Source organism: Martes martes (genome assembly GCF_963455335.1).
Source record: "Martes martes genome assembly, chromosome: 4".
NCBI classification, from domain to species: Eukaryota; Metazoa; Chordata; class Mammalia; order Carnivora; family Mustelidae; genus Martes; species Martes martes.
In genome coordinates, this window is record NC_137891.1 from 93115293 (window position 1) to 93133653 (window position 18361).

The 18361-nt window shown below is 48.5% G+C and overlaps 1 protein-coding gene across 1 annotated transcript in view; it reads left to right on the forward strand.

Annotated features, from left to right (window-relative positions):
* The window catches only part of CD58 (CD58 molecule), a 41649-nt gene extending 24063 nt beyond the window's left edge, over positions 1-17586 (forward strand). Inside the window, exons 4-6 of the mRNA XM_080799932.1 lie at positions 7169-7246; positions 9543-9579; positions 14367-17586. Of these exons, the coding sequence (XP_080656058.1) occupies positions 7169-7246; positions 9543-9579; positions 14367-14376 (125 nt within the window). The 3' untranslated portion in view covers positions 14377-17586. The remainder of the gene's footprint in view (positions 1-7168; positions 7247-9542; positions 9580-14366) is intronic.
* Positions 17587-18361: the final 775 nt, after the last annotated feature.

Sequence of the window (18361 nt, forward strand, 5' to 3'; positions counted from 1 at the left end):
TCATGGACCCTGCATTATAGATACACAGCTGCCATTTCTCAGCCTCTGCTGGGCCAAGCACTGTTCTGATTGGTTCATGAAGTCAGTCCTCCCCCAGCTGCAGGAGTTGGGTACCAGCCATTATCTTTATTTTATGGGGAGAAACCCAGACGCGGGGAGTTCAGCGTGGTTGCCTCGGATCACAGATAGTGAGGGGCAGAGCCTGGTTTTGAAGTCAGACCATCGGGCTCCGGAGCTCCTCTGGAACTGTTCACGGCAGTACTCGGTAATGTTCTTGATAACCATTGTGTTCTTGAAGGCTGCCCGTGTGCCGCAGGAATGTGCATTTGGTACCTTGTCTTGGCTGCTCCCTGGATGGGATGACAATCTGTCTTGGCTGTGGCCCTTTTATTTTGTTCAACTCTTGTGTACCTTTGTAATTTGCAGTTTTTATTAGCGTTTTTTTTTTTTTTTACATTATATTCCCAGTTTACAGACAAAAGGATCGGTAATTTGAAAGTGGGTCATTAGAACATAAAAAAAGAGATGAAAATAGTGAACACTATAATGCAGAACAATATCATCATTGTAAATAGTGAACAGGACTCTGTGAGTTCCCTTGGACAGTGATGGGGTGATTCTGTGAATCAATTTTTTCTGAACAGGCAACTGAAGCAGAAAAAGGCAGTTAGTCAGTGTAATGAATATAAAAAAACCTTGAATTATATTTGATTAGTGAGCCCTTCTCCCTGAGTTGCCAATGTACTGTCCTTCTTGAAATTTTCTTTCCTCTCTCCTCTCTCCTCGTTCGTCTCTCTCCTCTCACCTCTGTCTCCTCTTTCCTCTTGCTTCTCTCCTCTCTCCTGTTTGCTCTCTTTCCTTTCCTCTCTTTCCTCTCCTCTCTCGTTCATCTCTCCTCTCCCCTTTTTCCTCTTTCCTCTCCTCTTTCTTCTCTCCTTCCTCTTTCCTCTCTGCTCTCTTCCATCTCTCCTCTCTCCTTTTCTTAGTAGGTTCCATACCCAGGGTGGAGCCCAACGTGGGGCTTGAACTCTGAGGTCAAGACCTAAGCTGTGATCAAAAGTCAGACACTTAACCACCTGAGCCACCCAGGCACCCCGAAAATTTTCAAATAATGACATGGAGGCATTACGTTCATTTTATCATTTTCAGACTAAGCAGTATGACTTCCTGGGTAAAGCAAACAAATACTTCCAGATGCAGTGCAAAATGAGTTCCAGTTCTTAACCTATGGTTTTGATCCCCAAAGGCAGAGAAAAGACCAGACCCACAGAGGTACCACTCAGGACGGCACCTTTTGTGCAAGTCACACAATTGTCCAGAAGATTTGAAAGCCAGCTGCAAAGTCCACGACAATTGTTCTGCTTGGAGCAAACATGTCTTTAGTAATTCCACTTACTGGGTGTTGTGTAATATCCAAGGTGTGGAAATGCAATTTGATGCTAGCAGATAGTTGCCTTATTGTGGGAACAAAAACCAAAAGCAGTGTGCTTTTTTGGCTTAGGTGTGTGCGTGTGTGTGTGTGATGCCCATAACCAACAAAAGAAAGAAGGTATTGCGTGCAGAATAAACCATATCGTTGAAATCTTGAAAAGCTTCTTGTGCCCCGAGCATTTTGCCCTTGCATAGGTTTTCCCTTAACCTTTACCATTGGAATTGAATGTCCAAGTAAGATGTCCTTTCCTGTGGGTAACTTGAGAAAAGATCGTCATGATCTCATCCCTCTCCTTGATGATAAGAGGTTGTTAATTTGCAAACAGACTCTCTTGGTTATGCAATAATGGTGATTCAACTTTCTTTTACATTACCCTCCAAACTAATAGTTCACATTGCATTATAGACTTTGAAAGTTTGAGAAACAGTGCTAGGTAATTCTTAGGTCATTTAAATCCTGGAGTAGTGCTGAAGCACCTGGGTGGCTCAGTGGGTTAAGGGTCTACCTTCATCTCAGGTCATGATTCCAAGAGTCCTGGGATTGAGTCCCACATCAGGCTACCTGCTCAGCAAGGAATGTGCTTCTCCCTCTCTCTCTGCCTGGCCCTCTGCCTACTTGGGCTCTCTCTCTGTCAAATAAATAAATAAAATCTTTTTTTTAAAGATTTTATTTATTTATTTGACAGAGATCACAAGTAGGCAGAGGGGCAGGCAGAGAGAGAGAGGAGGAAGCAGGCTCCCTGCTGAGCAGAGAGCCCGATGCGGGGCTCCATCCCAGGACCCTGGGATCATGACCTGAGCCGAAGGCAGAGGCTTTAACCCACTGAACCACCCAGGCGCCCCTAAATAAATAAAATCTTTAAAAATAAATAAATCCTAGAGTAGTCCTGACATAGGAGACATATACCTGGGGACCCACTAAGCAAGTGTTGGAGGATGTTTTTCTTCCCTGCATCTGGGACCCAAATTTAATGATCATAATGGTTCTTCTCGACAATAAATGTCTAGGATTTCTTTTCTTCCCATGATGATTTTTGAATACTTTCTGTAGAGTTGCAGGCATCATAACAGATAAATTTGTGTGGGTATAGTGGTAAAATCTGGGTGTTACTTTTTTAAGTGCTGATTTTTTTTTTTAATCCGGACTTTTTCTGTTTTATCAGTGAAACATTGTAACTCACATGGACCAGCCTGCTGCCCTCTGGCAGGCCCTCCCTAATAATCGTCTTGTTGGCTGCCCACTATCACCATTCCAGACTGGCCCCACAGGAGTCATTTACCTAAGAAGTTGTTTACCTTTTAAGAGTGAGGAAACAAGTTCTACCAGCTGGGGCGGCTTCCCCAAGTTCACTTATGTAGTGGAGATAGAATTAGAATTTAGGTCTTTGAATTCTGGAGCCTTTTTTTTTTTCATTACATCATCCTGATTCTGTATGTCTTAAAATAAGTCAAATTAAGAAATAAATTTTGACTCATGCACAGGACTTGGCTGGCAGAAAACCGTACCATTGGAATGATAGTATGGACTATGGGGGTGTTCTGTAGGACCAGGGATCAGGTTTCTTTAATAAATAAATTATAAGGGGAAGAAAGAGAGGTGAGGGGGAGCTTAAAAAGTGAAGAGACTTAAGAAGCCTATAATTAATTGCAATGTATGGACCTTGTTTGATCCTGATTCAAACAGAAAAAAAGTGAAAAAATAAGAGAGATTTAAGTGGTAACCGCATATTTGATTATATCAAGGACTTAGTTTTTTTTAGCTATGATAACAGCATGGTTATGCTTTATAGATAATCCTTATCTTTTGGAAACGTATACCAAAATGTGTATGGCTTAAAAATTGTGCTCTCTGGAGTCAAACAGGGGCTCACTTCTCTACTTACCTTGAAGCAAGTGGGAAGGGAGAGGGGAGAGCACAGTCCTTCCCTTTAAAGAGCCACCCAGTGTGGCATGCATACATCACTTCCAGGGCCAGCAGCTTGGCCAGACTGAGTTCATGGCCACGGCTCCTGGGGGAGACTGGGAAGTGTCCTCCTTACTAGCTGGCTGGCCGGGCATGCACCGACTTAAAACACAGGGGTTCTATTCCCAAATGAAAATGGGGAGTTGGGTATGGGGACCAATAGATAAATATAACTTGTACCGTTTTTATTTTATTTTTAAAGATGTATTTATTTATTTTAGAGAGAGAGAACATGTGTGAGTTGTGGGAGGGGCAAAGGGAGAAGGAGAGAGAACATCTCAAGCAGACTTCATACTGAGTGTAGAGCCTGATGCGGGGCTCGATTTCACGACCCATGAGATGATGGTCTGAGCCAAAACCAAGAGTTGGATGCGTAATTGACTGAGCCACCCAGGTGCCCTAACTTGTACCATTTTAAAACGTAAAGGAAATCAGAAAAATGTGAAGACTGATAAAAGTAGCAAATGTAAATAGAGGTTCTCGCTTTTTTGCACCTCGCTGGTCATTTCATGTACTCCCTGGGGTATATGCACCCAATTTAGAAACTCTGGGTCTCAGCCAGAGGTTATGGTGTCTCAGAAGGCTGTGATGGCAGCAGATTGGGAGCAGTGGTTCAGATTGGGGTACGTGTTGGAAATACAGCCACAAGGAATTCCTAATGGTTTGAGTAGGGGAGAAGGGTCCCAAATAAGAAATGTGCAAATGACCCCCAGGTTTCTGGCTCAATCCACTGGATGAGCAGTGTCACCATTTACTGAGACTGGAAAGCAGGGCAGCGGGTGTGTGGAGGACTTGAGAAGTTTGGTTTGGGACATGTTCGAGATGCCTGTTAGATTTCAAGTGGAGGCCTCAGGTAAGGTGCTTTGATTTGAGTCTAGGTCTCTGGGGAATCATTAGCATGGGAGAAGTAAGTGTGGGCAGAGTCAGCATATAGTTGGCATTTAAAGCCATGGGACTAGGTGAGCAGATAGGACAGAACAATGGACTGGGACTGAGTCTCGGGGACTCCAGCATTTCGAGGCTATTGAGAGGACAAGGGTCGCACAGAGGGGACAAAGAAGGACCTCCCAGGAGGCAGGAAGAAAACTCCAGCAAGGTGGCATCTCAGTCAGGAGCCAGGTGAAGAGGGGGGAGCACCTGTCCGCACAGCAGACGCTGAGGAAGGACAGACTGAAGAACTTGTGTTACTGTCATTGTCATCTGCCCTGAATATCTGCTGTCCCAGAGTGGGGGTGACATATGGCATCATCTGTGGGAGAAAGGTTTTTGGAAGGGACTGGATCAAGTACCGTTAGACTCAGCTGTTTGAAAATAATTTTTTTTTTTATTGGTGGCTTAAAAATGTAGATGGCTTTTTTCACATTAAAATCTATATCTATATCTATATCTATCTATCTATCTATCTACGAGGTGTGTGTGTGTGTGTGTGTGTATGTGTGTGTGTGTGTATACATACATACATATACATAGATACACACATACATATCCGAAGTAGGCAGCCCTGGACAAATTGCCACACGATGAAGTTGTCAGAGACCCAGCAGCAGCCTTGCCCACTGGTTCAGGCAGGAGGATCCAGAGCGGGGAGACTTTGGAGAAATCCCACACAACCCTCCCTGCAGTTCAGTGCCCAGTACTTAGTCACGTGGTCAAACCTAGTTGCACGAAAGGCTGAGGAACTAATCTGTGAGTGGAGTGATAGCATGCCCAGCCGAAAATCTGAATTCTGTCACCAAAGAGCGGGGAAGGATATGGGTCATTACAGGGAGGTAACTAGCAGTTTCTGGTCGGGGGCCTCTCGGATCAAACAGGTGGGTGACTTTCTGTTTGTTCTAACCCACCTGTGTTCTGAAAAAGAGGAAAGGGTGTGTGTTCACATTCTCATTCTCATTTATTCATTCACTTTCTTTCTCCCCTCCCTGCCACCCTCCCGAGCCTCTCCCTTCTCTCTTAACCCTCAGTGGTTGCTCTTAGTGACCCCAGCCTTCCCTTAGCAGTGCCCTGGGATCATTTTGCCATATGCTTAGGTATTCTGCCTTTGGATTTTTAGCAGCTGGGTGGAGTCCACATTGTAAATATGTCTTGCTGAGGACATGTAGGTTGTTTTAGCTTTTTTTTTTTTTTTTAAGATTATTTATTTGACAGACAGAGACCACAAGTAGGCATAGAGGCAGGCAGAGAGACAGGGGGAAGCAGGCTCCCTGCTGAGCAGACAGCCCGATGGGACTCTGGGATCCCAGACCCTGGGATCATGACCTGAGCCGAAGGCAGAGGCTTAACCCACCGAGCCACCCAGCCGCCCTGTGTTAGCTTTTTGATATTGTCAGGAAAGCAGTGGTAAACATCTTTGTGCCTTTTCTGGACGGAGGGGAAGAGCATGTCCCTGATCGTTTCTGTAGAAATGGACTTGTAGGGTCAAAGGATGTCAGCAGTGATACCCCCTCAGTAGGTTGATGGGGATAGGTTATAGCTGTTCTCAAGGATCTTAACTCAACTGATGCTCACAGCTGCCCTCTGAGACAGGCATACGTATCAATCCCATGCAGTCACCCCTGGAGGAAGCCCAGGCAGCAAGAGGTTTGCAGCGCCCTCCGACTGTTATAATGGTTCGGTGAGGCTGTGGGCACACTGTGTAGCTGCTTTATGACAGACGTTTTTACTGAGCCCTTGACGCACTGCCGCCACAGTGTCCTACCAGACACGTGTTGCTAAGTTAAGCTTCCACAGACAGTGTGGGCTAGCTGGAAACAACACTTCTAGTGTAGTGTTTGCATCTTTTAATAAATAGCACTGGGCTTGCCATGTATCAACCGTACATGGGTAAGTTATTTATAAATACTGTTGGTTCTCTTGATCTGCGGTAGTCGTGTGTCATAAACTCACTGTGAATACGGAATTAGTGAATACTGAGTGTTGCTTCTGGGAAATGCAGGGTTAGGTTCCTGCAAGCTTCTGGTCACATTTTTGGCAAGAAATCCGTAAACAACCTTGTTTTGTGTGCGTTTCTATTTAAAGACATCTTATTATAGATGTGTTGTTGATCATGAACATTGGACTCTCGGCCAACAGCACCATGACTTAATGCCTAGATGAAGCATATCTAACACATATATTTTCTCTGAAAGGCATATCCCAGCCTTCTTCCACTTAGGAACGCTACACAGCACTTTGGCACTGTGTTCAGGGCTGTTTTAGACAATTAGCCAACAAAAAGCACGAAAGTATGAAAAATGTGGCAGTACACAGTCCAGGAATAGGACACTTACTTACCTTAGAGGAGAGGACTCAAGAAGGCGGAGTGTTGCCTTGTTCGGCCTCAGTGGGGACATGCCCACCTAGCAATCGGGTTTTTTGCCATCCTGCTGCATGTGTCCTCCGGGGACCATGAAAGTGCTGTGGCATGGACGTAGGGAGGACACATACATCTTAGCAAATAGGCGGATTGCAGATATGGAATCTGCAAATAAGAAGAATCACCTGGACTCTGTTTTTTTGTTTTTTTTTTTTTATAAAGATTTTATTTATTTATCTGACAGGGAGAGATCACAAGCAGGCAGAGAGGCAGGCAGAGAGAGAGAGAGGAGGAAGCAGGCTCCCCGCTGAGCAGAGAGCCCGATGCGGGGCTCGATCCCAGGACCCTGAGATCATGACCTGAGCCGAAGGCAGAGGCTTTAACCCACTGAGCCACCCAGGCGCCCCACCTGGACTCTGTTTTGATCAATCTGGCTAATTGTATTTCTTTCTCACCAGCTTCCTTTTTTTTTTTTTTTACAGCGCATTCAAGGTACAGGTTTGCAATTATACCAGCAGTAGCCCTAGTAGCAGGAATAACTTTTTTCCTGTTTAAAAGAGGTATGTATACTTTCTTTCAAAAAAATCCATTTCAAACTCGAATTGGTTTTTCAAAGGCCAGAAAATAGTTTAGAGACTAAAGCGAAGTTTGAAATTTTAGGCGTTTGGAAAGAAACCAAGGCTTCTGTTTCTTCCTGTGTTCCTCATCATCCAAAGTTGCTGGGTCCGCCAGGTTTGCCAAGTTTTTGCATGGTCTAAGGGGGGAAGGAATCTTCTGGCCATAGGGGACTTTACAGATGTGGGAACCCCGCTGGATGTTCCCCAGCCTCCTTCTGCTTGTGGTCTGTGTCAACATGTATTATATCTCTGGTCTCCAAGCTAGATTTTGGAAAAGACCCCTTGCTCTTGGCTGCCAGGGCTTTACTTTCCATTCTTCTAGCCCAAAAGGGGGTCCCGGGGAGGAGGAAGCTGTTGTTGGGGTTTGGTGACTTGGAGTGGGTGCTAATGGCCTGGTATTACTTGCACTGCCTTCCTGAGCCATCCTCGGTCCCCTAGACATGTGGGCCAGCCCCGAAGGCAGCCCATGTGCCCTGGAGAATGGGTGGGCTGTTCCCCCATCCTGTTCTTCTCCACATCTGCTTTCTCAAAAGGGCTCTTGGCAAGGCTGATTTGTTACTCCCACAGGGAATGCAGAAGAGTCACCTTTCAGCCACGTGATGGCATGTGGGACCCACGTCATTTCACATGCATGTCTTGGACCAACTTAGATTTTATGTTCCCCTAGACCTGCACTGCTCAGTACCGTAGGCACTGGCCACGTGGAGTGGTCTAAATATAAAAGCAATTCATTAAATTTAATTTAAAATTTCTTTCCTCATTTGAACTGTCTACGTGTTAAGTGCTCGGTAGCCACACAGAGCTAGCGGCTACCATGATGGGACGGACCAGATAGAGAAGAATTCCATCATCGCAGAAGGTTCTGTCTGCCAGTGCTGTCCGAGACTACTGTTGGTACATGGCCACTAACATGTCATATCCCAGGGATACTGTTTCCATATTATAGGTTGCAAATACCACGAGGATCCGCAGGTAGTAGATTATGAGTCAGTCGACTCTCCTCTAAAGAAGATATAAAAATCAGCTGAAGAAGGTTTTGAGGCTTCATTACCAATGAGTAAAATATTTGGGGAGCTCAAATGTTCTTGTAAAGAATTATTTTTAATCCCCAAATAACAGCATCATTGTTCATCATTTCCATAACAGATGGGTCCCCAGAAACCAAAATCATTATCCACTCAGAGTTCTTGTGGGTCTATCATCAGAATACTGGACCAAAAAAGAGGTGTACTCAGTGCCCATATAACTCCAGAGCAGTCAGGTGATTTAACTTGTTAAAAAGTTCATTCAGTGGAGAGGAAATTACTCCCATGGTCAGTACCTGTAGCACCTTACAACCTGAAAAAAAATTATCTTGAAAAATATCCTTACTTCAGCTGGCTTCACCACCCTAAAGCCATAACTTGGGAAAGGCTGAGGCATTTGGCATGGAGCCTTCTGAGGGGGATGGCGGTGAGTTGTAGTTGACAGACACCAGGATGAGTTCAGTCAGGCTTGTGGACAAGGCTGCTGGACCACCAGCCTGGCTCCAGACGAGGGCTGATGCCTTTTATGGGAGGACACTGATGTGTACGTGTATGGAAGCCATATCTTAATATCCAAAATGGCACTGTCCAAAATGGTAGCCATGAGCCAGTCATTGAACCCTGGAAACATGGGAGTCCAAAAACACATGCCGTAAATGTAAAATGCACACCGAATTTATAAGACGTAGTATTTGGAAAGGGCTGCAAAATATCTCATTAGTAATGTTTATTTTGATTACACGTTAAAACGATAATATTCATGACATGTTTTGAAAATTATAGTGTCAGAATTAAACAAATTTAATTTCAAAATTAGAACATTTTGAAAATGAATTTCACCCAGTTCTTTGTACTTTGTAACACGACTGCTAAAATTGTTAAATGACCCACATATTCCTGGGCAGCACTGACCCACGCCGTCCAAGCCTGCCCTATGTCTTTAGCTTTGTGCATGGGCTGACATAGAATTATCCATTTGTGTTAGCGGTGTTTGCATTTCTTTTCTTATCATGTGAGGAGCCGTCTTGGAACACGTCCCTGGACCCCCTCTGCAGTTGGTTTGGCTTCAGCATTTGGAAGGGCAGGACGACCAGCTCGACAGGGCTGTGGTTTAGAGTGCTTCAGAGTCAGGTCTCCGTCAGGCAGGCCGGAACTGCAGCGTTCAGCTTTGCTTTTCAGTCCTTTAACTGAGTTGAAAATTTTTTCATTTGTAGGTTTTCCGAAATGTGGCAGAGAAACAGAGAGCACCGAGTAAGTACCCCGTAGACTGTGCGGTGGGTAAATTAGGTATCATGCAGCAGAGCCTGAACAGGCCTGATGTGGGCCGCCTCTTCCTTGGGGACCATGTGTATCTGTCACTTGTCTTGAATGGTAATAAGTGACATCCGCGCTGGGCTCAGCAGTTTCCAGGTGTCACCTCCTCCCGCCCTCGCAGTGGGCCTTGCTCGGGGGTATCGTGACCACTTGCTCAGAGACAGTGACTATGAGAAGTCAGGGCCCATTGCTAAGATGTCGTCGAGCTGGGTCAAATCAGGGTCTTCAGACTCAGAGGGTTATACTGTTAGCCTCCTTCTCCTGTCCCCGGAGAACTGGACCAAGGATTGGGTTCACTTCGGGAGCCAGGATCAGAGCCGGGCCTGTATCACAAGCCAAAGCTAGGATCCACACAGTCAACAGCAGCAAAGTGGCTAAACTCCCCTATGGAGGCTCCAGAAGGACGCCGGTCCCCCGCCAGGTCCTTGGCAGTCAGGAGGCAGGAGCCCAGGTGCTGGGCTTTAGGGGGTGGTGGGAAGAATAAAGGGGCTCAGGGCTGTAAGGCAGGATAGGGAGTGACGAGTCATCCTCTCTGGGACAGCAAATGTCGGTGAGTAGAGGGAGCTGGGGCTGGACTGGCAGGCTGGGCCAAGCCAAGATACTGAGAGCATTGCCAAGAGGTCTGTGTCATTTTTTTCTGGGAAACCACTGAGGGTTTCTGAGCAGAGCTGTGTCAGACAGAGCGTAGGGGGCGTTAGTAGACAAGAGGCTGGAGATGGGGACACTGGCTGCTGGACAAATGGAAGAGTGCAGCCAAGTGGAGAAAGCCTGAGTCACGATTGCCCTGGCAGGGCTGCCGTAGGGGGCTGGGTGCGGGAGGCGGTGTGGCAGTCATAGTGACGAACATTCCGGCCAAGCAGGCAGGCTGCCCGGGCCGGGGGTGCGAGTTCCCTGCCAGCTCACCTCTCCCGGGCCTTGGACAAGTCACTTCAACCCTCTGTACCTCGGTTGTCTTCTGTGGAAGAGGGGTGTCACGAGAGTACAGGAATAGTAGTGTGGGTGATAACATAGAAATAGCAACATGCACAAACACGTTAATAAAAATACAGTGCTTAGAAGAGTGACTGGCTTGGAGGGGAGCTTAATAAATGTTACCGTGCTAGGGTGGTTGTGAATATTATTGTTATCCAGGAAAGAAGCCAGAAGTGGCAGGGATTCCGATGTTTGGTGCCCAGGCGGGGCTCTGGGTTGGGAAGCCGGGTCTGTACTGTGATACTCTGAGTGTGGGGTTCTGTCGCATTACAGGTCCCGAGGTCTGGTGCACAATTGCTGAAATGGCTTTCGGGGCTGCGGCTGGAGCTCCAGCCTGGGGCGCACCTTCATTAGTAACCGATGCCCTGAGCATCTGAGGTCACCAAGAAAGCCAAGCCCTTGGGTGACAGGCTGAGTGGAGGGGCTGGGCTGGGACGAGTCAGGGAGGAGAGCCAGATTGGCCCCTGCTAGAGACCCTCAGGGCGGCGGCTGCATATTAACGGTGAGGAGAGGCTGGGGAGAGGCTCGGGGTGGGGGGGTGGGCAAGACCTTTGGCTTTATTTATTTATTTATTTATTTATTTTTTAAGATTTTATTTATTTACTTGACAGACAGATCACAAGTAGGCAGAGAGGCAGGCAGGGGGCGGGGGGAAGCAGGTTCCCCACTGAGCAGAGAGCCCGATGCGGGGCTTGATCCCAGGACCCTGAGATCATGACCTGAGCTGAAGGCAGAGGCTTTAACCCACTGAGCCACCCAGGCGCCCCTATTTATTTTTTTTTTAAAGACTTTATTCATTTATTTGACAGAGAGACATCACAGTAGACAGAGAGGCAGGCAGAGAGAGAGAGAGAGAGAGAGAGAAGCAGGCTCCCTGCTGAGCAGAGAGCCCGATGCGGGACTCGATCCCAGGACCCCGAGATCATGACCTGAGCCGAAGGCAGCGGCTTAACCCACTGAGCCACGCAGGTGCCCAAGACCTTTGGCTTTATTGAGTGAGTTGCTGATTTTCGAGAACGCCCCGGGGTCAGCGGTAGGAGTGGGAATGAGGAAGGGCCTCTGAGCAGCAGGGAGCACCTGCCTGCCGCGGGGCCCATGGGCTCAGAAGGTCCCTTTCTCCCCAGCTGCCGGGTGGGACACGCCCAGGTTACCAGGGAGGCCAGCTGTGCAGGAGGCCTGGGGCAGCTCTGGGAGCCTCCCAGCGAGGCTGTGAGGGGTCGATGGGCCAGGAGGCCATGCGGAGGGGGCTGGAGAAAGGGTGAGCAGCGGTAGGTGAGGTGAGGAACAGGTGTGCCAGCAGGGAAGGGGGGAGAGAGAGGACAAGGGACTGTGGTCAGAGGTGGGGATTACCGATTGGTGGCAGTGAGCATGAGTGCCAGGGAGGGCGAGATTCTGGGCCGGCCTCTGCTGAGAGCCTGCTGGTGACAGCGGACGGGTGGCCATCGGAACAAGACTGCAGCCGTTGTGCAGGGGAGGCTGTGAGCCAGGGCCGCTGGGAGAGGTGACGGAGTATCCCAGAGCTCGTGCCCTCGCCAGCCTCTCTCTCCATTCAGCACACTTTCACGGAGGTCCCTCTCTGCCAGCAAGGTGAGGCACTGTGTTCGCTGACGGCTTGAGATCATGTGCCAGGGAGGCCTCCACTGTGTGGGGTTCAGAGAAGGGCTATGTTAGGGCTCCACCCTTGAGCAGCTTGTGGGCACACTGGAGAGAGTGGATGAGTACATAAACAGTTAGACGGGCTGAGGCCCGGGGCAATGGGCCAGCATGTGTGGTAGGGATGGTCTGGGCTGGGCAGCCACCCAAGGGGAGGTGAAGGGGCCAGAATCATCACGAAGACCCTGAGGGGAGTGGGATGTGAGCTGGATCTTCAGAGCAGGGTGGAGTGGAGAAGGCTTTCCAGCTGGGGAGGCAGCAGAGGCAAAGACATGGATGGGAGCTAGACCCTAGTAGTTTATTTGACCGAGAGATTGGTCTGCTTAGCATCAAGCTGACTAAGTGGCAAAAGAGTGAAGTCAGGAGCATTGGGCTGGAGCAATATGAGAATAGGGAGCCGTTGTAGGCTCTTAAGCAGGAGAGCTCTGCGAAGCAAGAAAAGTACTGCTCTGGGATAATGAGTCTTGGAAGGTAAAAGTGACATTTGAGGGTGACATCCTGGGGAGAGACCTGGGTAGCCTGGAGCTGGGTGTGGGAGCTCACGGCTCTTGGTGTATTTTTGTTTACTATTCAGATTTTGTACTTTGTATATTTACAACCTACTTAATATTAATTTTTACATTTAAAGAGGCCACTGTGGCCACAGTGGGACTTCCTTAAACTTAATTATTAGTTATATATATGGTGGAGTGGGGAGGGTTGGAAGAGTAGTGGGGGAGGGGACAAGCATAACCAGGAACAAAGGCCAAATTTTCACGTTTCTGTGAGGACAGGGTCTGAGAGAGCTAGACCCAATTAGAATATATCCAAGGACAGCCAAGCACATTTCAGATAGCTGAGAGAAAAACGGGCATCGTACCAGACGGTTTCACCCAGACGGTTCAATGTCGACAATTTCCAGGAGTGCTGGTCATCTCTATTTTTGTGTGAACGCCTGGAAGACAGGTCACAGAGTCACCCAAGTTAAAAAGGGAGCAGAGAGCCCTGTTTCTCTGGGAAGAAAGATCTGTAGTCTGTGGGGGTGTCTCAGCCTGAAGGGGAGCTGGAGAGGCAGGAGGAGCAACAGGGGTGGGCATGGGTGAGGCGTGCGGCCACCCAGCCCTGCCCCTGCTCTAAGGAGGGCTGTGCTTGCTGGGACACGTTTGGGAAGCACCTCTCACTTCATCCCCCTCAAAAATTCACATCACCCATTTTTTGGGTTCTATTAGATTCTTTTTTTTTTTTAATTTTTAAGATTTACTTATTTATTTATGTGAGAGAGAGAACAAGTAGAAGGAAGAGGCAAAGGGAGAGGGAGAAGCAGGCTCCAAGCAGGGAGCCCGACGATGTGGGGTTTGATCCTGGGACTCTAGGACCGTGACCTGAGCCTAAGGCAGCCGCTTAAGTGACTGAGCCACCCAGGCACCTATTAGTTTCTTAATAGGAAAGCTCATAATCTGCTCTCTTTTCCCTAACCCCTGTGGCCGCAGCGCTCACTCTTTATGATCTCTGGTCACCAATGGGGCACAGATATTTGGGGAGCCCTGGTGTGGTCTGGGCTGCACCCAGTAGGTCTGACCTGATCTAGGAAGTATAGGCAGCAGGGAAGGCGCGAGGCAAGAACAGGCAGCTGGGTGTGAAGGGGCGTGTCCAGGCTTCGCTGCCGCTTTGTGCCTGGACTCGTTTCTTCTGAGCCAACCCCAGACTGGTCCTGTCATCGCTGCAGAGATGACTCATCAGGAAGAGAGGCTGAGGAGGAGCGGAAACCGTCCTCAGGAGCCGCATGTGGCCAGGAGCAGATAACCCCCAGAAGGAGCGACAGCTCACATAACAGTCCTTAAGGTCTCAGCTTTGTTCTTCAGAGGTTTCAGTGACGCTCAAAGACTGGGTCGGTTTGAGGAAACACGGGCTGAATGTGAGTGCCTCGCACTGAAGGTGCTACTTCCAGTGGGCCTCCAGCTACTGTCCCAGGAGGGCTCAAGACCCATCTCCCTCCATCTCTGCACCCCGGAGCCCTTGGCTTTGATGGCTTCATTGTAAAAGGTCTACTCCCAGTAGATTAGGAGGGTAACTTGGTCTGCATTTTACAAGTTACTAACAGAAAATCTTTTTTCTTATAGCCCCAGTTGACCAGTACTTCAAGATGATCAAATGTATAGTGACTAAGTTATTTGAATAATGGAATCAAAAGCCATCTGATTTGCCGTTCAAGTATTCTGTCATCTTCAAGGACATTTTGGAACTCTAACCTGAAGTGACCCTCCACCAGAAGAGTCTTTTTTGGAAGAAATATCAACTATTAACCGAACTAGTATCTACCCTATCCCTGCTCTGGTCTCCAACTAGATACTGTAAATGGTTTTTGGTTCTCAGTTTCTTACTGCCAATTTTCTATCAGATATATACGTGTAAATATGTAAATATATCCTAAATGGTAGGTGGTTTGGCTTTATTTTTTCCTCTTAGGTCAGAAAAATATTCTGAGTCATCTACCTCAGGAGGTGAAGCCTTTTTACTTAGATCTGTCCTCCGCTTCTCTTTTGTCTTAGAGGGGAAAGAATTCATTGCAGGATCGGTAGTGGAGTAAGGAGGAGATGGACAAAACACGGTCCGTGTGCTGGGTCCGTGGCTCTTGACAGGAGGCGAGAACACACGGGTCTTCCGTTTACTTTGCTAAGACCAGATTGCCGCCATCTACACACAGGGGGACTTGTCACATGAAGGTCTCTTAACGCACTCAGTGTCGGGTGTTAGCTGTCACATGGGCAGGGAAACAGCAGAGAACTCTTAAAAACCCTGAAGTCCTATACAAATGCAGAACAACAGCCTCTCCTGAATGAGGAAGCAGATGGCGCTGGCTATCCCTCGGGTTGCCATCATATATAACCAACGTCCAAGGCCCTTAGCTCCTGAACCCACACTACTCCTGGAGCTTCCGTCACATGAGAGTCTGCAGCCTGAAAGAGGAAACACCGCTTTATCACACCAAGGCAAAGCGTGCTGAAAGGAGCCCCATGAGACTGCTCTCTCTGGCCCCCTCACAGTTATCAGCAAGAATGAGGCAGGGGCCTGGGAGCCCCGAGGACTCCTGGGAAGAGCCCTACTTCCCCCTGCTCCTTCCACCTCTGGGCAGCAAAGCTTCCTATCAACGTGTGTGTCCTGCTCATCTTGTGAAACCCTTTTATCCCAGACCCTGCGGGGAGCCCGGACCTTCCTTCGCCTTCCAGACCTTCACCTCCAGACGCTCTGTAAGGCCGTTTCTGACCCTTCATCAGCAGCAAGACTCCTCAGATTCTCTGCTATGAATGTTCCCTCTACCTTTCCATTCTCACCGGAACCCGACTCTCCGAGGCTGCTGTTTCCCGATGTCCTCTCAAGGGCCAGCTGCTTCATCTCTTGGGCCCCTTGGACACTGGGCAAGAAGGAGGCCTGGCGTCCTCTTGGCTCCTCTCTGCTTCCAGCTCATGCCTCCTTCCCTGGTTCCAACGGGCAAACCAGCAGATCACCACCACCAGACATTCCCTTTTCTAGTATCTTTGTTGTTCCTCAACCTGTGAAGATTTTAGCGCTAAGTCCAGATCATTCTCCTGATGTGCCTCCCTTCCGAATCTGAGTGTGCTTTCAGAACCCCAGATCCAGTGCCCTGGCATGGTCTGCCCCAAGCATCTTGCCCCCCGTCCCTTCCCAGCAGCCACTGCCCTGGTCTTGTCCCTCACCTTCCACCAGCAATGCCTGCAGCCCCTCACAGTCCCTGTTACAAGCGTCCCTGCTCCTCTCTCCATCTTACACATCTCTCCCTGAGGGCCCCGCTCCACAGACCCTCACTGGCCTGCAGCTGCAGCGACCTCTTGTTCCCCGAGGCATGCTGGGTTTCCATGTTCATCATGAGAGTGACTCCTCTACCTTTACTCTTTCACCCTCCCACTTGTCCTCATTTGGCCAGATCCTAACAAGTTGGGCAGAGTCCCCTCTGCTGGTTCCCTCCCCACACCCAAGCTGCCGAGCACCCCTGCAGGCAAAGACAGCCCTGGGCTGAGTAGGGTCATCTTGGACTGCAGACCCCCATGGGGCTCGCAGTAGCTCTCAGATGGCCTTGCGGCATTGCCCTGGTGTGCTCACTCTCTCTTCCTGTCTCTTCCTAGACCTGTAGCCCTGTGTCCGCATGCTCGGCTGCTTGCATCACTTCCTCTGTCACCGAAACAAAAGCACCCAGAAAAACGTCCTGCCACGTGTCTGCACACCCGGCTGCATTGGCAGCCGTGTCCTTTGCTTCCCCTCCTGTGACTGTTTGAACCCTCCTTGCTCCACCTGAACCCAGTCTCCCCCACCTTGTCTTTGTCTGCTGGGGCCACCATAACAAAATAACCAGTGACTTACACAGAATTTAGACTGGGTGACTTAAAAAACAGAAGTTTATTTTCTCACGGCTCTAGAGGCTAGAAAGTCCAAGATCGAGGTGCCGGCTGGTCGGGTTCCCGGTGAGGGCTCTCTTCCCGGTTTGCAGGGGGCTGCCTTCTTGCTGCGTCCTCTCATGGTTGGGAAAGAGCCCTGGTGTCCCTTTTCTTCTGAAGGCACCAGCTCTGTCAGAGCAGGTTTCCCCCTCTGGACCCCATGGAACCTTTGTTGCCTCCTCATGGTTCTGTCTCCAAACAGAGTCACACGGGGTTTAGGGTCTCAACTTCTCAACATTTTTGTTCTAAGACTCAAAAGTCTTAGGACAAAATGTTCCTCCTATAATGCTGCTTCTGTGTGGGATCCCACCCGCCCTCATCTACTTACGGAGATCACTCCTTGTCTGTCTCCCACATCATCAGCATTCACCTTTCTGCTACGTCACACAAACAGAATGTCATTTCCCATATCTTCAAAAAACCAAAATACCCTTGATTCACTTCCCCAACTGGCCCTTGTCTCAATTTTCCACTATCTTTAATGGAAAATTTTCTCAAAAGAAATGATCTGTACTTCCTTTTTTCTGACTCCTACCCTCCTTTCTTGAATCTACTTCTATCAGGCTGTCGTCCCCACTGCTTGTCAAGGTTACCAGGGACGCCCCCCACCTCACCCGCCTAGGATCCGGTGGGCAGCTCTCCAGCTTCGTCTTGCTGTGTCTGTAAGCAACATTTGACTCCCACATAGTACTGTAGGTGCCCGGTTCTGTGGGGTATACGAGAGGAAAGCTTGTGATGTGATAGGGTAAACAGATCTGTGAGCACTTGGGGTGAGTATATGAAGTCCTAAAATGGAAGCATATACAAAGAACGAAGGAATTAACAAGGGTACAACCCGGCTGTTCCCCTCCTTGGTATATACCCAAGAGAAATAAAAACATGTCCACACAAAAACTTGCATATGAATGTTCATAGGTCATTACTCATAATAGCCAAATAGTGAGAACAAGCCATATGTCCGTCCACGAGGAAAAGATAAATGTGGTCCATTCAGACAATGGGCTGGTAGCCGGTGTAGAAAGGAATGACGATCTGAAGACGCCTGGGTGGCTCAGTCAGTTAAGCAAGTGTCCGACTCTTGGTTTCAGATTAGGTCATGAGTTCAAGCCCCATGTTGGGCTCCCTGCTGGGTAAGGAACCTACTTTAAAAGAAAAAAAAAAAAGTAATGAGGGTCTGATACATGCTACACCATGGGTGAGCCTTGAAAACGTGCTCAGGGAGAGAAACCAATCCAAAGAGACTGGGTATGATTTCATCCGTGCAAAATGTCCAGAATAGGCACATCTCTAGAGCTAAAAAGTGGATTTCTAGTGGCCCAGGGCTGGGATGAGGATGCTGGGCCAGGGGAAGGAGGGACTGCTAATGAGGGCATGGTTTCTTTTTGGGGTGATGACAGTGTTCTAATATTGTAGTAATTGTATAACTGTTGGACTAAAACCATCAAATTGTACACTTCAAATGAGTGGCTTGTGCTGTGTGTGAATTATGTCCTGATAAAGCCATTATTATAACAAAAAGAACTAAGCTATTAGAGGAGGGCTGGCCTTGGGCAAGGCAGGGGTCCCCCTCCCCAGAACCGGCCTTCCCCATCAGCTGGCTCAGCCCTGGAGGCTGATGGGAAATGTGGGCGACTTCCCTAATCTCAGGATCCCAAGTACAATTT